We start from the raw sequence: 24,842 nt of genomic DNA, 5'->3' as shown, positions 1-24,842 counted from the left end.
TCACTCGGTTTTATCTCAATCGATTTATGACTTTTGAACAGCAATATACAACTGTTGACTATATTTAAGAAATTAACAATTATTTCTTATTCAACATCGTTCTTTGTATTTATTTCTACTAAAACGATCTGTTAAGATATTTACCAATATTACTATTCCTACTACAGGTACAAATGTCCATAATAGTACGTTATGGGATATCCAACATCTGAAATTAAAAAAAAAAGTTGTTTTGTATTTATCATGATTACAGTAACTTTTATAGAAAACTAGGGGTAAATGCTTCCAGAAATTTTATGTTTACTTCGCGAAATATTTTTCTAACGATAAGACAATAATGCATTAACACATATGGTGATGATAAAATATTGGCAAATGATATTTAAGGGACATGCCAACTCATAAGTAGAACATCTACTGAAAGCGCCATGGCTAAACAAATGACATATATACAAAAGTAGAACATCTACTGAAAGCGCCATTGCTAAACAAGTGACATACATACAAAAATGCAGACAACATAGTATAGAGAACTTAGGACACAAACCTAACACAAACAGTGAAAGACATACGAAGCTCGTCATGTTGCTGATGTTAGTACAATCCCGGTGATTAAGTAGGTCACATATGAAGAAAAGGGGCGGCACTAAAGTTACGACATTTGAAACATATCTGTCGTCGGATATTCCATTCCGGTCAACCAATTTGTAAGGTCGTCCGTAAAAATTAAAGAAAGAGGATTTAATCTCACTACTTAAAAGACCTCTTAGTTTGATAGCTTTCTTCTTTTTTCGTAAATCGCTCCAATATTGGAGCACTTGGAAATAAATCAAATATATTGTAATAATCCTCCACCAGTTGAATAGTGTATTTACATCCACAAGTGCAAAGTTTAAAATTTTATTCTGTACACCAGCAATAACTTATTCAAATGTCCACTCAGTATAGTTAAAATCTAAAAAATCATATTGTCTGTAAAATTATAGAATTTAACTTATTTTATATCACACGGGGATCGTCAGACTCACAATTGACTATAAGCATTAAGCCTTCTAACATGCACAGCACAGCAATATTCTCTTGAGATTACTTCAACAGTTCGAATGAATTCCTTGTCATTACCATACGTTTTGCTGAACGAGACACTGACATTCACTTATTTGTTTGCAGATCATTTGTCTATTAATAAACTGACTTTTCTATTTTCTAGTTCGCAACCCTCTATCAAGGAAATCATGATAGAAAATACAAGTCAGAAAAAATCGTATCAACTGAAAGATATATTCGCCACATGCATGCCCTGTTGGAATGTTGCCGTATAGAAATAGAAAATTTACAATTTGAAAGCTGACATTATCTTTTTAGTTTTAAAGTTTTATATTCAACCGACCATCATTGTCATTTCCTAGGTGTAAGTCAAGCTAAGAACCAGACTTGCATTCTAAGTGTATTCTTACAACATTGTTTTTCGTATTCTAAACATGCATTGTAATTTACATTTACCTATTTGTTCCTCCATATTGGTCGTGTAATGTGCCAACAGATATTCCTACCACAAGAAGGGGGAGCCCTGTAATTATAAATGTGTATTGCTAAAAAAAAATATTTATTGATATCGTAGACCAAGCACCTGATGTATTCAAATACAGGTATTTTTGATTCTTTGCTTTTATAAGTCCGGGTATTTGGGGAAGTTAAATCTCGTAAAAAAAACTCAGGCGTATCGAATTTTAAGATTTTGTTTTTAGTTTCAAATCATTTATACCATATCATGTATCATATATTAATTAAAGTCTTATGAATGTATACTGTTGGTTTTATGCACTGTAAATGTGGTCTACTGTTCCACATGTACCTTACCTAACATGTTTTCTAAGATATGTTGAGCAAATTCAAATATTGTAAATATGCAGATATATAAATATTTGTAACGAAAGCATCTTAAAATTTAACTCAAATAACATCCTTCTCAAAATAATGAATATTTCAATCCAACATCTTCAAAAATAGTTTATTTTAGGATATTGATATTATTGAGAATTGTACGCACCCCAACCAAACAACATATATTTTTTGAAGTTAGCTCTCCTGCGGAAGACTTTCACAAGCATCACATACAAATGAAATCCTTCTATCAGCATCCAACAAAACATTGAATTTAAGGAATAATGCAACAATGCAGCCATGGCTGTACAGACATACTGAAAAAAGAAAACTATTTGATATGTTGAACATGCAAAATCTTTCGATATTGCATAATCAAAGCAATGTGTAATATAGCACCTTTATGATGCAAAATTCCATAACATTATCAGTAAAACATCTCTACCTACTTGTATTGGTATTTGTTTATATTGTATATATTTAGAATCTTTATTATATCACATTATATAACTAATTATAAACTATTAGGAGTCTTTGAAATTGTTTGTTAAAAAAAATGGAATATGTTTTGAATAATAATATATATGTCTATCATCCATTCACGCCAAATGCAAAAAATATGTACAGTGAAACTTGTTTGAACCGAATCTGTTCACAACTTAAAATTTTGTTTGGTTTTGGTCGGTGTTCGGTTTTATCAGGTTCACAACGCATACAATTTGTAATGACGGGGCTTAAAACATCTTTGATTTATACAGGTTTTCGGTTAACATGGTTAAAGCAGGATTCGTTTGAGTCAGGTGTCACTGTAAAATGATATCATACTAACCTTGTTTTCCGTTCGATCGATTCCAACCAGGAAGAAAACTTGCACCAGGATGATTGAAATTGCAAGCTGTTTGTGTACTCGTACTCTCTCTTTGTGCAAACTAAAATTGTACGTTGTTGTTTATCAAAGATAATAAACAAGTGAAACATATAATATAAGGTAAAGTGAAATACAGACAATATATTAAAATATAATTAATTATGATCATCATCTGCTCAATGTACAGTGGTATTAAAATATTATTTGATTTCAGGACGAGAACATTAAAATTTGAAGGGAAAAAGATTCAATTTGCTACCTAAGATCCTTAGTTGGAGTGAAAAATGTGACAATCCACATGCACAAATAACACCCTGCCTAGAGTATTAATCTGACTCCAAATCAATCAGTCTTTTAACTAACTCCTAGATGCCACAGGGTTATTAGAAAAGCAGCAAAAATCAAATTTTAAGTCATTTGTTTGGCCCGATCAGGGATATAACCTACGTGACGACCTCCCTCACTAGCAACAATGACTATAGTAACGTTAACAGACATCATAAATGGCAATGTTCTGTGACATGACCAATTCAAAGTACATGTAAATATATTCGTTACGACAAATTAAAAATGGTTGAGCAATATAAGTTTAACTGCCGGTATATATTTTCTATTCATATTTTTTTTATTTTTAACAAATCAAAAATACAATAAACATGCAGTTTCATTTGCTAAAAAATATATTCGTACCTGAAAAACTGGAATACTATAACTGTAATGACACAGGCTAACACAGACATTACACCACCAATGTATGATATATAAGTCAGTATGGTATAATCTGTATAGTCAATCTGATCCTACAAATTAAACAACTAAATGTTGAATATTGTTTTGTTAAGCTAGAGGTGCACATGAAAGAAGCAAAAATATCACACACTGTGTTTTTTTAAAAAGCTATAAAAAATGCTGCTTGTAATAATGAAATTCTTAATTATGATAATCGCTATTATAACCCCTAAATTAAAAAAACAATGCATTTTTTTTATTTTGCAAATATCATTATCTAATTGTTTTCGTTGTTAGTTTTGGTAAAACAAATTCTTACCTGTATTTCAAAAACATCCATAAGGACAGCAAAATTAGTCAAATGTGTGCATTTACAAGCAATATGAGTTTCGTTTGATAATGCTGTGTCCAGTTTACATCCGTCACTTGTCCAAATATTACCGCCACTATTAATATAAATATGGATTTTACTTAATAAACACATGTTAAATATTATCTACACACATTTTATAACGTCACATATGCAATTAATATTCACAGAATTATCTGACCGGAAACACAACATCACAAAATATATGCAGTCGGGTTTTTTTTTCCATTTTCTCAGTTAGGACAGTGATAATTACTTTTATGTATACAATGTACTTCATTTACTGCTCATAAAATAAGAATTAATTAAATTCAAAACATTTACAAATTGAAAGTGAAATAAGATAGAAACAAATACAATGTATTTGTATAATAAATGAAGGGGAGTTTTAAAAATCAGCTGAGCGTTTTAATCACATACTATTAGCAAGGAGAAATCAAGCTTTTCAACGATCAACATTAGTGTTAGTCAAACTGCCATATAGCCAACCAAATTATTCCTGTAAATTGTGCGGTTCAAATTTTTAGACATTTTCTTATTTTTGTAAACAGATCAAAGTAAATATTTTGTCAAAACTTTATGAAAATTAAACTAGCCAAATTTATTTTAGTCAAAGTGTTTGCTACCACCTAAATAACGGCCGGAGATTAAAAAATATCTCTGTTATGTTAACAGCAGCAGATATTTGAAAGTACTTTCTTTGACTTACCTTGAAGACATGTTCAGAAATACACATTTTTCCTTTAAATCAACTATCGTTGTATTTTTCTAAAGAGTAAATAAATATAAATGTACAACAAAATAAGAAAAGTTAAAGCACTAAATATATTCAGATGATGCTTGAAGGAAAATGTATAATTCCTATGATATTTGATACACAAGATATATACCCAACGCAATTTATAATACAATTATAAAAAGTTACTATTCTACACAAAAAATAGAAGCAAACTAGTCCGCTTTTAGTTTAAGAATTTCAAAACATCAATGACTTATTTATCTAGTATTACAACTGCAATTCAATGACAACATATAATATGATATCGTAACTATATATTCGCATGTATTTCTTGCGAATAGCTTTCATGTTACTAAATAAGGAAAATCAGATGAGAAAAATTACGTCACATTTTGTCAAAGCATCTAGTGGTGTTAACTTGTCAAAAACACATTATTTGTTGATATATATTTTCTAAACACATGAGGTGATGTCTGCAATTTCAACTTGTAAGTTTGCTCTTCATTTTCGCAAATAAAGACCTTATTGCAAACTGTTATTTGTCATTTTTTACCATGGCGTTATAATTCGCGACATATGAGTTTGAATGTCTTTTTTGCATCTTTCGATTCTCTTTCTTTGATCAAATTCCTTTCGATATTAAATTTATATTTCTTGTTCAAGCAGTTTTTTTTATATTTACCATGAAAAAACGTTAAAAACGTCACGGTCACATGACAACATTATGTGTATGATCTGATACACAAAACAACGTCAGACAATCAGAAGACGCGTTACATCCAAAAATAAATTATTCACCTTTATTTCCACCATAATAGTGACAGGTTTTGCCAAATGTTGGAAAATATCTGGGTTAACATTCAGAACACTACTGGATATGATGTCAGAAATGATATATGGACTATTTCTGCAATGATAAGTTATAAGAAAAAGTAAGATAACAAAATACTGAACTCCGAGAAAAATTCAAAATGTGAAGTCCCTAATTAAATGACAAAATCAAATGATAAAACACATCAAACGCATGGACAACATTCCTGACTTGGTAAAGGCATTCTCAAATATAAAAAAAAAACTGGTTTTATAGCGCTAATTGATTTGGTGGTTGTCATAAATTAAATGGAAGAAATTAAATGTGTATTATATTAACAGCTGTCTCATATCTTGATCTTTTCCTCGATATTGAAACTAATCGACGATTCACCCTAAAACTATGAAAAACAAAATGAATGCAAAGTTCCAAATGCACAGGAGTAACATACGCTCTGCTCTAACGGTACACCGGTTTACATAAATCATTGGTAGGGATATGCTTTTTTAAAAACCAATTCAGCAGAGGTATGATTGAAAACGACTAAAATCGTTGATACACTAGCTTTGAGGACAAAATTACAAATTGATTGACCAACGTGATATGTCTCGGTCTCAACTAAAAAACATTTTTCGCAATCTTAAATCTTAACATACTAGCTAGATCCTTATATAATGTATACTAGTTAGATCCTTATATAATGTATACTAGTTAGATCCTTAAATAATGTATACTAGTTAGATCCTTGTAGAATGTATACTAGTTAGATCTTTATATAATGTATACTAGTTATATCTTTATATAATGTATACTAGTTAGATCCTTGTATAATGTATACTAGTTAGATCCTTATATAATGTATACTACTTAGATCCTTATACTGTTGATTCAGTAATATTTGTTGGATACCAATTTTCGTAGATTTTGTGTGTACAGGAAAAGCACGAATTTAAATGTTCAACAAATTACAATTTTTCTACAGTAATGTATGCAGAGCAGACTTTGCCAAACCCACGAAATCATATCCACGAAAATGCAAGTTTCCAAAATCCACGAAAATTGGTATCCACGAAAATAAATGAATCGGATTCGACAGTATACTAGTTAGATCATTATATACTAGTAAGATCCTTATATACTAGTCAGATCCTTATATACTAGTCAGATCTTTACATACTAGTCAGATCCTTATATACTAGTCAGATCTTTACATACTACGTACTAGTCAGATCATTAAATACTAGTCAGATCTTTACATACTAGTCGGATCCTATATACTAGTCAAATCCTTATATACTAGAATAGTTGATTAATCTTTAAAGTAGCAATCGGGTTCTATTCCCGGTTGTGACAATTTTAATGAGAGTGGATTCTCAAACGTAGCAAACAAATGTTTACCATGTTGCCTTAACCCAGTATTTCCCACTGGGGAGTTTTAAATGCTATCCTCACAGTTTATGTGTGTTACCTTGATTTGTCTTCTGAGTCGATTTATCACATGTAGGTATCGATAAACTAAAATTATCGCAACATTATGTGTGTAACCTTGATTTGTACATGCTTACCCTTTTGGTGCACCTGAGATCCCCCTAGTTACTAGTGGGGTTTGTGTTGCTTAGTCTTTAGTTTTCTATGTTGTGTCTTCTTTACTATTATTTGTCTGTTTGTCTTTTTAGTCTAGCCATTGCGTTGTCAGTTTATTTTCGATCTATGAGTTTGACTGTCCATCTGGTATCTTTTGTCCCTCTTTTAGGTATCGATAAACTAAAACTATCGCAACATTACTTTTGCTCACGACTTAGAGTAGATAGTCTTTTTATCCGAAATATAAAAAAGTTACCATGCAATTTTCCCTTTTTTGAACATTTAAGTAATTTTTATATAACTTGAACATGCATGCTATATATTGAAGTTTATAGAAGATTCAAATATGTCATAGTTTTCATTGGATTATCTTAAATTACAGTTATTGCTAATTCATATCACTATCATTTGTATTTAAACTATAATAATCAATTGTAATATAAATCTTATAATGTATATCAATTGATTCAAAGTAAATGAAATGCAAATCAATATTAGCTCAGTTAACAAACATTAAATGTTACCCTTTAGTATCATCAACTGATTTCAAATCTTTTGCATCTAGTACCCCAGCAATTGAAGAATACTTCGCTGTAAATACTTGTATGTAGTGATCTTAAAAATGAAAAACGTATGTTGATAAGATCAAATCAAGATAGGTTACTACAATTACGACGGGTGCCACATGTGGAGCAGGATCTGCTTTCCCTTCCGGAGCACCCGAGATCACCCTAAGTTTTTGGTGTGGTTCGCGTTGCTTCCTCTTGAGTTTTCTATGTTGTGTCCTCTGTACTATTTATTTGTCTGTTTGTCTTTTTTTAAACCATGGCGTTGTCAATTTATTTTCAATTTATGAGTTAGACTGAGCCTTTATTATCTTTCGCCCCACTTTAACAACGATTTAGTAAAAAAGTGACTTAATCGCTTTAGGATAATGACAACACAATATTCATTGATTTTAAAAGAATTTGCTATTCAATTTAGTAGCAGGGTAATACTCTTTACTCTTGAAATTATTATATTTACAATTATATCTCACGAACGGTGTCAATAGCAGAGTAGGATTTCCTTACCGATTAGAAACATCTGTGATCTTAACAGTTCTTGGTTGGTGTTCTTGTAACTCAGATTTTAGTTTGATATGTTATGTCTTATGTTCTGTCGTGTTGTTATTTATTCGTTTATTTCAATTTTTTTTTTAAGATAACATTGTCATTTTTTTTCAACTTATGATAGAAATAAGGAGATATGGTATGAGTATTGATGAGATAACTCTCCATCCAGGTCACAATGTGTAAGAAGTCCAGAATTATAGGTCAAAGTACGTCTTTCATGAGTTAGGATTTCCCTAATAATATGTTCAGCCTCTTAGTCAAAAAATTCAAAATCCTTTTAACTCATACCGATTTAACGTCCTCAGATAGTAGAAAAACTAAACTGAGAACAGGATCATTACAAGCAAACGAAGATGAAGGTCGTTAACGGTTTGAAAACAACCGCTACCGCTTACATGAAGGATCAATATGGTATTTTATTTAATCAGAAAAAAGGTGCGATGAATTGAAGAAAGGTGTTTTTTCTTCTTCTTTTGAAAACCTTGTAGCCTATGGTGTTCTGATCATAAGATTTTTTATATTCTGTTCACAAATTTACGGCCTTTACACGTCTATGTTTTCTGATGTCTATGTTTCTGATTTAAAAGTTCTGATGTAAAATACTAGAAATCAAACGCAGACAAACTGGTGGTCATAATCTTTTTTCATTCACTTTATTATTTAATGTTGTGAGTTTGTTGCTCTCATATATGGTGGAAATAAAATTAAAGATATAGAAGTGCTGAACGAATCTTTTTCAAAAGAAAACAACAAACTCCAATTTAATCAAAGATGAATTTAAAAATTAAGATGTAAGTACTGTTGCTTCGTTTATGTAGTAGGGCTCACAACTCTTTAATGTTAGAAGTTCTAAAGAAAACCTTTAATTATACATTAACACTGGGGTGTTGATGTTAGAGGTTCTAACAGAAAGCCGGCTTACGACCAGATTTAAACACTGATGCTTTGCGACTTTTAGAGGTTGTAACGAAATTCAGCTTACAACCATATAAATATTAGTACTACAGTAATGGATAAGGTCATTTTAGTTATTGTTATGATTTTGTATTAACTGCTTCATTTAAAAAAAATCAAGAATGTGTCCTAAGTACACGTCTGCCCAATCCGCACTATCATTTTCTATGTTAAGTTGACCGTGAAAATGCGTTAAATCTCTAATTTGGCATTACAATTAGAAAGATTATATCATGAGGATCATTTGTACTAAGTTTCAAATTGATTTGACTTCAACTTCATCAAAAACTACCTCGACTAAAAACTTTAACCTGAAGCGGGACAGACGAACGGACGGACGCACGAACGCATAGACCAGAAAATATAATGTTCATAAATGGGGCATAAAAAGGTAACACATGATCAGTTAAGCTTCAATAATAAAAAAAAACGTATTATTCAAAAAGATATGTGGTTCTTCATTTTTAAGTAAGAACTAATATTAGGGAAATAATTTTTAACATAATTAACAAAATCGTATGTACCTGGTGAGTTTTTCACGGCTGCTTCAAACACTGATGATGTTAATGTGACAGCATTAGATTCATTGTTTCCTAAAGGGATTATAGTGTAGTCCTCGCAGATTGCTAAGCGTTCGTGAAACGAAATATGAAATTCTGAAAAATATTGAGATGATCAAGCAAATTAACTTCTTGTCGGTCATCATTATTATGTTTAAAAGATGTTATGTTTACATTGTTATGTTATGCTATGAAACGTATCTTTAAACGGTGATGTCAATGTTGAGAATATATCTTTTTGCTGCACTTTCACTATGTAAGCTTGTGAGCAACTTCAAATAAACTTTGATAAACATATACAAGAAATAAGTTTTTAATATTGAATGTACTTACTTATAAATTCATTGTTACATATGTATTGTAATTAACATTTTACTCTTGTTTGTATATAGAGTAAGAAGCCGTCGGTCTTAGACTTTGAATTCCAATATTAAGTTTTTTTTTCAATTGGCAAGCGTGCATGGTTGTTTAGTCTTATTCTTGTACGCCTGAAGGTGGATGTTATAATGAATATGTGAGTTAGAAATATGCACGATATAAATTTGTTCAAGATAAAAGTAACACGAATACATCAGTAAGTTGTGAAATTTAAAACAGTAACCATATGCATTAAAATGCAGTACTAAAATATTGAATTTCCTATATATGGTAGACGCATACTATTCTATAGATAGTCATTTGTATGATAAACGATGTATGTAAAAGCGATTCCTTTAATATCACGTCAGAAGCTGTGTATTTAAATAAAAAATGGGATTATAGTATATTATATTGTAATTGTTTTATAGTAACAGTTTATTAAATAGAAACACATTACAAATACAAATGTGTCTACAAACCTAGATTTTTCGATTTCACATTCATTGTTTCCTTTGCTGTATATTTACTGATCTCCCTTCGGTGTCTGTTCAGATATTTAGATTTTTTCTCAGCAAGGTTTGCAGATAACAGTTCAACACTTGACAGAATTGATAGCATATTTGTCTGGACAAAGTCCTATCAAACAAGAAATAAACTATAATTTACCTTTAGTTATTGAAATACAAATATCGCAATAACCAGTTACAGGTTTTACACTTTCCTAGAACGTTTCTCCGTTGTATCTGTCCGTCTAATTTCCTTCATTATTGACTGTCTTGGCTTTGAATATTTTTGGGGTACAGTTTATATAAAGCAAATACGACAATGATGTCTTCGCTGTCATTCAAGACATTTTCATCAGTTGTAACCAAAATGAATTAATCAAAACGAATGATATAACCTGTGCGTATAGCTTTCATTAATCCCTTGATACTAATCATACAAAAACAGCAAGTTAAAGACAAAAACATGTACAAAATCACGTCATTTTATGACAAATGAGACATGTTTACAGAATCATTTGTTTGAGCAGATCACGAAATGCAAACACAACAAATTGTATTATTTTAAGGATCAAGAAAATACTTTATTGAGTCCTTCATACTTTTTGACCTCGTACCTTTTTTTTAGCTTTTTAATTAATATTTATTCGAATGTGATTGGTGAGTTTTTTGTAGACGGAACGAGCATCTGGTATACATGTTTTAATTATGTATCCATTACGAGTTTATTGAAACTGTTCTGATTCTATTTTTTTTTTATCGTACATCAATCATTAGACTACTCTAAAATACGTACCGGCGAGGTATATGTCCATACTGGCAGCAAGGAGGGATCTACAATGTTACCCACAGCATCTCCATATCCCTATCAAGGATATAACAAAGAATTAAGTTAAGAGTATTAAAACTGTGGTTCTTTTTGGTCTATTCAAAAGTAACATACTTTGTATTTGTAGGCAATCATGGCCAGGTTATAATGGTACAATCGGATCTAAACGTTTATAACGATGCACAACGAGTAATGCTTTATTCGTCAGATATCTAAATATACCATTTCCTGGATATATTCTACAATACTGTTAAAACACGCGTTAACGTCTTGCTTTAGTAATGTAAGAAAAACACAGATGATGTTGTTTTTGTTGATGAAAAGAATTGTGATATATTTCATCTTACTTTTGAAAAATTAGTGTTAACTTGAAGAGGTCTTGCTAACATTTTGAAGTTGTTTTACGCTGGATAGAATATAATAACTACATTTTTTTGTACTTTTAGTTCCAATAATGAATTATATAAATAAAGGGAACAGTAGTATACCGCTGTTCAAAACTCATAAATCTATGGACAAAAAACAAAATCGGGGTAACAAACTAAAACTGAGGGAAATGCATTAAATATTAGAGGAGAACAACGACACAACATTAAAATGTAACACACACAGCAACGGACTAAGCATTAGACAAAATCCGATGAGAATAACCAATATAACATCAAAACCAAATACATGAATTTGAGATAGAAAAGTACCGTGACACGTCTTATAGTAATGTGGATTCACACTCAAAAATAGGAGAAAACAAACGACACAACGGAAACACAACGTAAAAATGTTACACACACAGAAACGAACTATGATATAACAATGGCCATTTTCCTGACTTGGTACAGGACATTTTAAAAGAAAAAAATGGTGGGTTGAACCTGGTTTTGTGGCATGCCAAACCTCGCACTTTGATGACATTGTTAAATATAACATAAAAATGACAACATAATGATACAGGACTACAATACAAATAAATAGCAGAACGTATTTGGCAAAGAAACACATGAATAATAGATAACAAAAGGCATCAGTTTTAAAATTCATTACGTCAAAAACGCGCCTCGTCCAAACAAGACTTACCAGTGACGCCCAGATATAAAAGTTCGAAAGTAAAAAAAAAGTACAAAGTAGTATGTTAAAATAAATAAAAATGAGCACCACATAGAAAATTCAAAAATGAGCTTCACGAACGCTATGAACTTTCTGTCAGCTGTTCGAGATTTTTTTTGTACATTGATTTGTGATAAAAACTCTTGTAATTGATTTTTTTCTAGTTTTTTTTATTTATAAAACATTTTAGCTGACTATACGTTTTATTTCTGCTAATGGTTTAAGTCTTTACTGAGATCTTTATTTGCTAACATAACTTTTGAATGAATCAATTGATGGCTGGTTCATTGAAAATCATACCTTTTCTCAATATTTTCGATTAGAAAAAAATGTTTCACCGTACAAAACAGACATTAAGTATCATTATGCACTCTGATGCATAAAATAATTTCACCATAATCTCGCATACACATTGTTCCGAAAGACTTATTCATTGAATTATTATTTTATAGATTGGGGGTATTTTTGTCCCGTTGTAATTTCCTTTTTTCATTCTTTTGACATTTATTTTAATCTTGCATACAAAACCGATACATATTCAAAACATAAGTACTTAGCAACGAAAATAATCTGAACATTACTACTGATACCTGCGCTATAGATGACAGAATTGATGATGATGCACTAGTATTTCTGACCATATCAGCTAGGTCTTTGACTGTCGTTGTTACAGTTGAAAGATCACCTGGATATAGTTTCGATGAAGACGACGTGGCTGCTGTAAGCCTTTGTGTTAAGTTTGTTAAAGTTTTGTGGTCAATAATTTCTTGGTTATAAATATCCTTTGTCTACAACACATGTGAACAAGATTATTTTCTACAGCAAACCTAAATGTATTATACTGTCTGTTTTGTATTGTAAAACAACATTTCTTATTTGTCTTTTCTTCATAATTTTAAATACATGTTGTTTTTGTGCTTGTTTTTACAATAACAAATTTGTCTTTCAATTATTTTCTAAGATGAGTCTTTCATTGGTATTTTGTTAAAAATTGGTTTCTGAAAACATGTGTTTCATAGAAATTTATATCGCCTATTATATAAAAAAAAGCATCTATATAATGCTGGTATAAAATAAGTCCGCTTATTTAAATTTAAATCATGCGTTAAACACAATAACTATTGTATTAATTATGATTTCTTAGATGATGAATTTATTATCGAAACAGTCAGTATTTCATATCTTTGAGACCATCAAACCAACATAAAGTTGTATCATTGAAGATTGATTTGATTTTTGATTTTTTGTGTTTGAACGCCACTTTTAAGCACCGCATTTAGGCTATTTCGTGACGGTCTGTTTTTATCGGAAAGCCGGAATGTCCGGAGAAAATCACCGACCTTCGATAGACAAACTGACAACCCTAGTCAAATTAAGATTTGAGTCGAGTGAATCCGCACAACCGGACCTTAGTGTTGACTGGGTAGTGATTACGGTAGTAACTACTACGACCACTAGGCCACCAAGGCCCTTGTATCATTGAAGTAATATAGCAAGTGTATAATTCTAAAACGAATGCATGTTGAATAATAGAATTACAAATCAGTTTACATCAATAGCTGTATAACATGTATATTGTTATTGAGGAAAATTAAATGTACTTTTCAAAATTGATCCGTGTAACTGTTGCTGTACACATTTATATTTATTAAATTAATTTAATTATCGATATTATAATTTAGTTTACCTTATCAGCTATTAATTTGATTTCACGACTGACACAATTTATGAAATCTGGTTTTTCCCATTGACCACCATATTTTGTTATATTAGAGCTTCTGCAAAATCTTGTAGCATTTCCTAAAAATACAAAAACAAATAGTGCCGTGACTTTTAATTCATTATTCTTTTGAACAATTTCGTCAATTTAACAAATCAGTGATTATATTAAATTTGAGACAATAATGAATTTCTAATGATCAGTAAATCTATACCAAATCTTCAGAAATTTCCGTTTAACTGTTGTCAATATCAACTAAGTGTAGTGTTCATTAATAAAACACTAATACTCCATTTAGTTCCATATTAAGCTATTTGTTGAACTATAAAAAATGTCATCAAATGTGTTCTACAGTATTTCATTATTAAACTTATCAGACGATGTCATTATTAACATCTTCCATACCTGTGTATTCATGCGGGCAGGAAACTGTTGCATATGATGACACACGTGTATCTTGCCACCAAAAGGAATCCTTGGAAAACGAAACTTGTTTAATTTCTCTTTCACAGTGTTCCTGGTCTGCGAATGTATACATATATTACAGACAAATGAATTTGCATATTTTAGTACTAAAGTATGAATAATTTTGTTTTAAAAACGTCAAAATGCTCAACAGAAAAGTATTATTTGGGTGTTTTAATAAGAATTCAACTTAACAAAATTGTAATGTCTCTTTTATTAGGATGGAATAATTAAGAGAAAAGAAATAAGGGCAATCATTATATCCAGTAATAGAATCATACCAATTGTAGTGTACATATAGTTTATCATACATATTGTGCAAGCATCACAAGAATGGACATTATAGTTATATAATTGCCGATATGGACTTTGCTCCTCGCTCGAATTCAGAAACCAAATAACAAATATATTGATTGAATAAACTTAACAATAATTTGAATGTGCCTTACCTATTTTGTCACAATGTTCCCCTTTCCATCCGTCTTCACATATACATTTATATGTATTGTCATGCTTTTCACGTGATCCATAGTTACAAAGGTGATATTCCTCTAAAAAGAAACATTGTTTTTATTTTTTATAAAATGGATTGCTGATTACAAGATAAACAATATAAAAAAGAAGATGTGGTATGATTGCCAATGAGACAACTATCCACAAAAGACCAAAATGACACAGACATTAACAACTATAGGTCACCGTACTGACTTCAACAATGAGCAAAGCCCATACCGCATAGTGACCTATAAAAGGCCCCGATAAGACAATGTAAAACAATTCAAACGAGAAAACTAACGGCCTTATTTATGTAAAAAAAAATGAACGAAAAACAAATGCATAAACAAATGACAACCACTGAATTACAGGCTCCTGAATAGACTATTTTCATATTACCGACTTTTCAATCCGGTTTATATGATTTGTCGACTGGTTTCATTGGACATCATGGCACCAGGTCAGGTAAGTGCAACCTAAAGAGGTTAAATCAAGCTTTCGATCGGTACATATATATATTAGGGGGGGGGGGGAAATTACCTGCTTTACATTTTTTTTCTCGGAAAACAGTAAACCTTCACCTCAAATTACACCGATTATATGTTTGATTTTACTTATTTTGGTTGCTCTTTCTTTACCGAGTACCATGAGGTCCAAGGATACTAGTCAACAATTTATATAATCCAGAGTCAAACGTTTGTTATATGAAAATATTCTATTGCTTAGCACATTTGTAGTATACAAAAGCTGAAAGGTAAGGCAACTCAAAGTTAAAATAACGGATGATCGTATGTCCAGACTTACCGCTATTAGAAATACAAAATGTTATTAATAATAAGAAGATGTTGGATGAATGTTAATGATACATTTCTCTAAAAGAAACCAAAATGACATAGACGTTAACAACGTAAACTTAAGGTCACTGTATGCATGTATACATTTTTGTGATAGATAAATTTTTTGTTTTTTTCTAACTTCTATTGGTTTTCGAGTAAAATAATAATAAATATCAGATTGTATATAAACGTACCATGTTCCTTGATTTCTATACTTTTACAGGCTCGGTGTGGTCGGCAGGAAATTGTCAATTTTTGAGTCAGAAATTCATCCAGATACAATCCATGAAAAAAATCATCAAGACTTAGTTTTCGTGATTTGGAAGTTGGTTCCTCTTTCAGCTGAAACAATGATTATGCACAATGTTGTAATGGTGATAAAGTTATAACACAGATGCATAATATAACTAATAACAGTTCCATTTCATTTTTCTTTAATCAAACCGGTATTAGGAAAATCCCAATCTTCATACTTTTGATGTTAACCTTTTAATTAACTTGTGTTTCGCATTACATATTCCATATAACAATTTTCTCTAAAGCAATAACCTCGTTTTGCTTCCCTGAATAGGAACATGCATTTTGTATCGTTTAAAACAAAAAAAAAATGTTTTGATATAATCTGAAGATTTTTCAAATCATTATAAGTCGATGAAACATGTTTAACACTATAAAAGAAGTTAAAGACAAAAGCTGTTGTCAAAATGTACAGAATAAAAAATTAAAATAAAATGTCTGTACAAGATAACTGACTCTGACTATGAATCATTGTTGTTTAAAGATCTAATCCTTCCACTTTTTAACTCCATGATCGGATTACCATATTACTCGTAAAAGAGTACTATACAATTGAATTAGAAAATATGATTGACAGTAGGTCTTATTATTACCTCAATGTATGGAAAGCTTTCCACTGACAAATGTCCATAGTTTAATAGAGTAACAGCTACATAAATAATGTGATCTTGATGAGCGTATATAGTCCAATTATGAGTCTTGTTCTCATATACAGATGTACTATTTCCAACCGATAACACTGATATATCTGAAGTTGCATTTATGTGTTCTACGACTCCTTTTTCTCGTTCTGAAATACAATATTCTAACTATTTGACTGAATATTTTACGAATCTCATTATTAAGACTTTTTATATAGATTAGACCGTTGGGTTTCCTGTTTAAATTGTTTTACACACAGTATTTTTTGGGGGCCTTTATATGTTGCTGTTCAGTTTGAGCCAGAGCCCCGTGTTGAAGACCGTACCTTGACCTATAATGGTTTACTTTATTAATTGTTACATGAATGGGGAGTTGTCTCATTGGCACTATATATCTATTAAGTGTTTGATAGCAAAAATCATTACATGAGTACCCTGTACAAACATAACAATCGAGGTCTTGTATAATAGTAAAGCGTAATTAGTAATACAAATTGACCTTGTGAGGTCCTCGGCGAGTTTATACTATAACTTGATACATTAATTGATACCGAACAACATAATTTAAAGCACTTGTTTTAGAGATGAAAACAAAGTGTATAAATAAAACGTTATCTTTGGCGTACATAATGAAGTTAGAAGACAGTTACATTAATATATTCGACCTCATGATGTATAAAATCTGTTTTGATAATTATCAGCGTTTAAATCATCAAAATTACGAAAGGCATGTAAACATTTAGCTGTTAGGATAAAGGGAATCATTACAACAACTTTGAAGTTCCGGTTTGTTACGCATATAATTTATAAACTTGGAACACTCAATGAAACACAACTCGTTGTTTGCACGATTTTAGGTAAACATTTAGTACGTATTTTGTAATAAACCCTTAACATTTGATGCAAAAAAGATGAAACTGCAAAATAATTACTCTGGATTTCTATTGTTATATTCTTGCACCACTGGTAGGGCTTACAACTTATTGTCAAGTTTTTGCTGGCATATTCCTGTTCGTATTTTCCATCAGTGATCTCATCCATTGATAATACATAGGAAGAGGCTAGATCATCAACATTATTAATCTGAAATATATAATTGAGATATGCTATTGCAAGAAACCATAAACAAGATCCATTTATTTCATTTGAAAAAGTTGGACGGAAAAAATGTGTATATACCTGCAATATCATAACGCTATGCAAAATAGAATAAGGCCAATAGAATGATAGAAACAAAAATAAAGATATCCCTTTTATTGCCTTTTGCATGTCAACAAAAGAATTTATTACCCTGGGTTTCCACTATCATATCAGATTGTAATTTAATCATGTTTGTTAGGAATTACTGAAAATTATACAAGCGAAATCGAACAAAAGCATAATTTAAATAGATATATGAATTATTTGATTTCCAACTCCCAAATTTATATTCCCTTTTCCTGGATAGTAACATATCCACTGTCCCATCGTATGGGTATTGGACAGCGGTATACAAAAGAGGGACGAAAGATACCAAAGGGACAGTCGAACTCATAAATCTAAAACAAACTGACAACGCCATGGCTAAAAATGAAAAAGACAAACAAACAACAGCAATGACAACTGAAATCTAAGTTTCATTAGTTTTATGGTCAGTATCACGAATTGATTGACCAACACGAAATGTGTGTGTCTCAATACTACTAATGACATGGTTTCAATGCAACAAATCTTAAGATACAGGAAAAGGCGTTGATCCTTTAACATGTTTCCCCGACTGTGTCCTATTCCTGAATGTGATATTTGACTGATTCCAATTTTGGTGCATATTAGGAGCAAGGAACTGATGTTCAGCATCAGTTGAACAGAGTTGGTGTTGCCTTATCTCTTGTTTGGAGATGTGATGTCAATACATTCTTCATTTCCTACTGTTTTTTTTTCGTGGTGTTGTAAGTTTTTCCTCGATTGAAAAGTTTCACTGTGCCCGTGGTATTTACCGTCCTTTTTTACTAAGTGTAGAGGTTGATGCATGCGTATCAGTAGACGCTAAATCTGTCCAGTAACTCAGTCTGTATCCATTGTTTGTTCATTTGATTCCCATAAATTGGTATGCTACCTCGATTTGTCTTCTTTATTAATTTAGATTTTATTATCGATAAACTATATATAGTGTTTAACATTATCATTTCGGGGCCTTTTATAGCTGACTATGTGGTATGAGTTTTGTTCATTGTTGAAGGCCGTACGGTTACCTATAGTAGTTTCTGTGTTATTTTTGTCTCATTGGCAATCATACCACATCTTCTTTTTTATATATAGTTGCCTTAATGTAAACTTATGATATATATTTCGTCATTCAGAAAACAAGTGTACTATACTGTAGCAGTTCTAATTTATATTATGTATAATATTACGATGTTTACGAAGGCAGTGTATCTAAATTAAAATCTGCTCACAAGGAAGCTATTAAACCAAGAGTTTCAAATGGTGAAATTGAAATCGTCCTTATATATTCCTAATGTCGTAACAATATAAAATTGATAATGTAAATGGGGAATGTGCCAAAGAGACAACAACCCGACCATATAAAAAAACAACAGCAGAAGGTCACCAACAGGTCTTCAATGTAGCGAGAAATTCCCGCACCCGGAGGCGTCCTTCAACTGGCCCCTAAACAAATATATACTAGTTCAGTGATAATGAACGACATATTAATATCCAAATTCTACACAAGAAACTAAAATTAAAATAATACAAGACTAACAAAGGCCAGAGGCCCCTGACTTGGGACAGGCGCAAAAAGCGGCGGGGTTAAACATGTTTGTGAAATCTCAACCCTCCCCCGATACCTCTAGCCAATGTAGAAAAGTAAACGCATAACAATACGCACATTAAAATTCAGTTCAAGAGAAGTCCGAGTCTGATGTCAGAAGATGTAACCAAAGAAAATAAACAAAATGACAATAATACATAAATAACAACAGACTACTAGCAGTTAACTGACATGCCAGCTCCAGACTTCAATTAAACTGACTGAAAGATTATGATTTCATCATATGAACATCAGGCACAATCCTTCCCGTTAGGGGTTTAGTATCATACCATCATAACATATATGTGAAGAACATAACCCGTGTCATGCCAACAACTGGTTTTTGAATAAATGTGTTTAGTTCCGATGCAAAGACCCTATAAGTGAATCAATATTAACGCCAAAATATGCAATCTTTAATGACCTGACAACAGTATCGTAACTATATCCCTTCTTAATAAGTCTATTCAAAGGTTTTGTTAGTTTTTGAGGTGAATACTGACACCTTTGTGCTTTATAAAGAATATTTCCATAAAAAATTGGATGTGAAATACCTGAACGTATAAGAAGTCTGCATGTTGAGCTATATTTACGAATGATGTCCTTATACCGATGATAAAATTTAGTAAATGTTTTGACTAGTTTGTGATATCGAAAACCCTGGTGTAATAATTTTTCAGTAATACATAAATTTCTCTCGTTAAAATCTAAAACATTGTTACATACACGAGGGAATCGTACAAGTTGAGATATATAAACACCGTAAGATGGTGACAAGGGAACGTTACCATCTAAAAATGGATTATTAACGATAGGAAATGAAAAATCATCTCTTTTATCATAAATTTTAGTATTCAGCTTTCCGTTAGTGATATAGATATCAAGATCGAGGAAAGGGCAGTGGTCATTGTTAGTATTAGCTTCATTTAAAGTAAGTTCAACAGGATACATTTCTGTAATATACATACTGAAGTCGTCATTATTGAGAGCCAAAATATCATACAAATATCTAAAAGTATTATTAAATTTGTTTATCATATGTTGTTTCGATGGGTCTTTGCTTATTTTTGTCATAAATTGTAACTCATAGCAATACAAAAACAGGTCCGCAATAAGTGGTGCACAGTTAGTCCCCATTGGAATTCCGATAATCTGACGATATACGGAATCCCCAAAGCGAACAAAAATGTTATCTAGTAAAAATTCAAGGGCATATATAGTATCAAAGCATGTCCAATTGACATAGTTTTTTTGTTTATTGCTACTAAAAAATGACCTAAAAGAGTTTGAACATATATATTCACATTCTGACTTTTTAAATGCCCATTTAATTAGGTGTGTGAATTTTTTCTTAATGAGAATGTGAGGCAATGTGGTATACAGGGTAGAAAAATCAAAACTTTGAACAGATTTAAAATCACCAATATAAGCATGCAATTTATCAAGTACTTCCAACGAGTTCTTGACACTCCAAAAGTAATTAATTCCACTATTTTCGAAGGCCTTATTTGAACAATTTATTATCAGGTTTTTAATTGTACCAAGTGTGCTGGTAAGAAGAATAGACAATTTAGTAGTGGAACAATGGCTTGAAGACGAAATAAATCTATATTTAAAAGGTGTTTTGTGTAGCTTCGGAAGCCAGTACATAGTTGGGACTTTCATTGTATTTGGCTCTGCTTGTAAAGCGGTAGCTAAAAGTTTATGTTTGTTACAGATGTCGTTTTCTGAAAATGGAGTCAGTTGGAATGTTGGTGAATTGGTGATTTCTTTTTTCAGAACCTCAATGTAAAATTTACGTCAAACAATAATAATATTATTAGCAGCTTTATCTGCCGGGACAAAAACAAATTTCTTGGCTAGTTCTTTTAGTTTATGTTTGATGCGAGAAATAGGTTTTTTGTGGTTATTGTTAATAGTAAAATGTTCTTTAAAATGTTGAATACGTATATCAACTATCTTCATTACTGAATTAAAAAAAGAGTCCAAAGATTTTTTGTCAGCTTTTTCCCGTTTTATCCATTTCATACAGTAAGTATGGAGTGAGTCGTGGATGATATTACGACACTCATTCCAATTAATAATTGACGGGGAACGATATTTAGGTCCTTTACTGAGAAATGATTTTAACTCTCGGTCTTGAACGATGTTAAGATCTCCTGTTATAACATGGGAAATGGGTCCATAAATATATTCGGAGGTACTACAATTACATGAAGTAGGTGTATTTTCACTGATGTTAACTTCCCTTTTCACCACGAATGTGACATACCGAATTAGACTTTTTTTACCGGATTTGTAATAACAAGAGCACCACGACGGCTGCCACATATGGAGCAGCATCTGTCTACCCTTCCTGACCACTTGAGATCACCCCCGTTTTTGGTCGGGTTCGTGTTGCTTAGTCTTTATTTTTCTATGTTCTGTCTTGTGTACTTTTATTTGTCCGTTCGTCTTTTTATTTTTTAGCCATGGCGTTGTCAGTTTATTTTCGATTTCTGAGTTTGACTGTCCCTCTGGTATCTTTCGCCCCTTTGGTATCTTTCGCCCATCTTTTATCTTTTTTTAACAAAACATTTCAAAACCATTTAGAAAAAGTAAACTGATTTGTTTTACCTTATAAAATAAATCATGTGCATTTACAGAATAATTTTTATATGAAAAATAATAGGATTTATAGATAAGTATTAAATGAAGCAAATATAAAGCAGTATTTACGTACCTCAATGTTAGGAAAATAATCTGCCATCAATTCATTCAGTGATATTTTGATATATATGAGAGTATCTGATTCGGCAGAAATAGACCATACGTATGTTGTATTTTCAAACGTAGACTTGTTTCTTATCAACGACAAAGTCGTTAATTTGCTTGATGCAGATAGTTGTTGATATTGTACCTTTTCTTCTTCTGGAATACAAAAGTGAGAAATAAATCTTCTAGAAATTTAAAATACATCCTCTCACTACTACTAGTAAATAAACTCATATCTTACATACCATGATTGAAATTTGATAATTATGTCAGACGCGCGATTCTTCTACAAAAGACTCACCAGGGATGCTCGAATGAAAAATGTTAAAAAGGCCACAAAGATGCGAAGTTGAAGAGCATTGAGTACCAAAGTTTTTTTCTTTTGTTTTTTTTTTTTTTGTATTTATGTTTTGTAACATGTTTACTGTGTATCAGCTATCACAGTTTACGTATTCGCATGTTGTTTCGTAGTTTGAAATGTTCGAGGTCCTGGCAAATTTGGAGATATGTTTCATTCATAGAATATTTCAACCAATTCTCTGAAAAACATGCCTTTCCAAATTATTCAACGGGGCTACAGAAAGGATAATTAAACTTAATACATTATTAAAAGGAATAAGAATACTAAGTAATATGAATGTAGTGAATTTTTATGTCTTGCATACGAAAAAAGGGTGCCGGCTTACTTAATATACAATTGAAGGTTTCTAAACCCTAACCCTTAATTTGGAGTCTTCTTTTAAATGTACGCCTAATCCTGATTTTTGACATTAGAAGTGTTGTACTGATACATCTGGTAAAGTTTTTGTAGAATGTAAACATTAATGTGTTACATTATTATATTTAGTTTGAACTTCGTACACATATTATATAATATATGCCAATTATGGGTGTTGAACTAAATAAATGCATGGACAAATTTACACTTTGGTTTTTGTTATCTCTAAAATATGTAAAATATTAATCTAAACAAGTACATACCATGAACGAAGAATTGTATATTTTTGCTCCATTGATAAGGCTTGCAAGTGATTGTTAAGTTTTGACAGGCAAAGTCGGCTTGATAAGATCCATCCGATAGGTCATCTAGTGTTAATGAATGCGACATACGAATCTCACCAAAGTTATAGATCTGGAAAAAGAAATGAAACTTTCAATGTTCAAACATCAAATCAATATGTCTGTTTGTATTAAACAGTTTTTAGTAAAGCATATTTTTCATTGTTAAAAGTTGCATGCATCTAAATACTTTTTTTTCATCAGGTTTAGCTTAAATCTTATTTTACAACCGTTTCGTTATTTTAGTCATATTAAAGGAAGATGTGGTATGATTGCCAATGAAACAACTCTCCACAACAAGAGACCAAATGACACAAACATTAACAGTTACATGTCACTGTACGGTTTTTAACACTCCCATACCACATAGTCAGCAATAATGACAGCTCTGTGACATATCTTTACATACATGCGTCTGTATCAAGTGAGGAATATAGTGTTGTTATCAATTCGTTTCATGTGTTTGAGCTTTTGATTTTGCCATTTGATTAGGGACTTTCCTTTTTGTATTTTCCTCGGAGATTAGTATTTTTGTGATTTAACTTTTCACAAGGTAAAATGCTTAATGTAAAAAAAAATGGCATACACTGCAAACACGGGGACACATTATGTATGTATATCATTTTATGACATGATATTGGTAGATTTTTTGAAAAAAAATAAAAATTTTAAATTTTAGAAGAAATATAGAAATGTTTATTTATTTTTTTTTATTTCATGTTACCATTGTTTTAGTAATTTTTTTATGCAATCTTATAAAATCAAGTAATAAAAATATAACATACCTTTATATATGGAAAGTTATCACTCATACTATATGGGTTATTCACAAGAACAGATATATGTATAATACGTTCTGGTTTTCCTACGATTGACCAGACATAGGTTTTGTCTTTAAACTGAGATATTGATTTTGCAAATGACAGTGCCCGAACTTCATTAGTTGCTGTAATTTGGTGATATTGAACTTTTGGTTCCTCTGAAATAAGAATAATTCTTTAACATGTTTATCGAAAGAAACATATTATCGGCCAAGAATGTTATGTTCATAGTATTAAATTAACCCTGTTTTTCGAACCTTTAATAAGACAAACAATGCTTAGTTTTACTTTTTAAAGTAAAGTTTTCTGACGTCTGTTGTACTCCCAGGTATTTGTTGTAAATCCTGTTATCCCTGGTGTGTTTATCTCATATGTCAATAAACTGTGTAAAACTATGTGAATATTCCGAAATTTACATATTCCTTTATGTATTAAAAAACAATAGTATACCGCTGTACAAAAGTCATAAATCCTTTGAGAGAGAAAAAATCCAGGTTACAAACTAAAACCGAAGGACACACCTCAACTATAAGAGGAAAACAACGATACAAAA

General features: G+C 31.2%; 1 protein-coding gene across 1 annotated transcript in view; it reads right to left on the bottom strand.

Annotated features, from left to right (window-relative positions):
- Window positions 1–24,842, bottom strand: part of LOC143042135 (uncharacterized) — a 46,998-nt gene that overhangs the window by 5,448 nt on the left and 16,708 nt on the right. Inside the window, exons 8-29 of the mRNA XM_076214390.1 lie at window positions 24,254–24,447; window positions 23,391–23,541; window positions 22,378–22,565; window positions 17,797–17,947; window positions 16,817–17,013; window positions 16,121–16,268; window positions 15,045–15,146; window positions 14,536–14,652; window positions 14,098–14,210; window positions 13,001–13,198; window positions 11,274–11,342; window positions 10,454–10,610; window positions 9,579–9,710; window positions 7,510–7,600; window positions 5,389–5,497; window positions 4,561–4,619; window positions 3,801–3,927; window positions 3,443–3,552; window positions 2,714–2,813; window positions 2,051–2,201; window positions 1,504–1,570; window positions 145–208 (exon numbers count right to left, since the gene is read on the bottom strand). Of these exons, the coding sequence (XP_076070505.1) occupies window positions 145–208; window positions 1,504–1,570; window positions 2,051–2,201; window positions 2,714–2,813; window positions 3,443–3,552; window positions 3,801–3,927; window positions 4,561–4,619; window positions 5,389–5,497; window positions 7,510–7,600; window positions 9,579–9,710; window positions 10,454–10,610; window positions 11,274–11,342; window positions 13,001–13,198; window positions 14,098–14,210; window positions 14,536–14,652; window positions 15,045–15,146; window positions 16,121–16,268; window positions 16,817–17,013; window positions 17,797–17,947; window positions 22,378–22,565; window positions 23,391–23,541; window positions 24,254–24,447 (2,795 nt within the window). The remainder of the gene's footprint in view (window positions 1–144; window positions 209–1,503; window positions 1,571–2,050; window positions 2,202–2,713; window positions 2,814–3,442; window positions 3,553–3,800; window positions 3,928–4,560; window positions 4,620–5,388; window positions 5,498–7,509; window positions 7,601–9,578; window positions 9,711–10,453; window positions 10,611–11,273; window positions 11,343–13,000; window positions 13,199–14,097; window positions 14,211–14,535; window positions 14,653–15,044; window positions 15,147–16,120; window positions 16,269–16,816; window positions 17,014–17,796; window positions 17,948–22,377; window positions 22,566–23,390; window positions 23,542–24,253; window positions 24,448–24,842) is intronic.

The sequence above is a fragment of the Mytilus galloprovincialis genome, chromosome 8, assembly GCF_965363235.1.
Source record: "Mytilus galloprovincialis chromosome 8, xbMytGall1.hap1.1, whole genome shotgun sequence".
Taxonomy (NCBI): Eukaryota; Metazoa; Mollusca; class Bivalvia; order Mytilida; family Mytilidae; genus Mytilus; species Mytilus galloprovincialis.
This window is presented reverse-complemented; position numbering and strand designations above follow the sequence as displayed.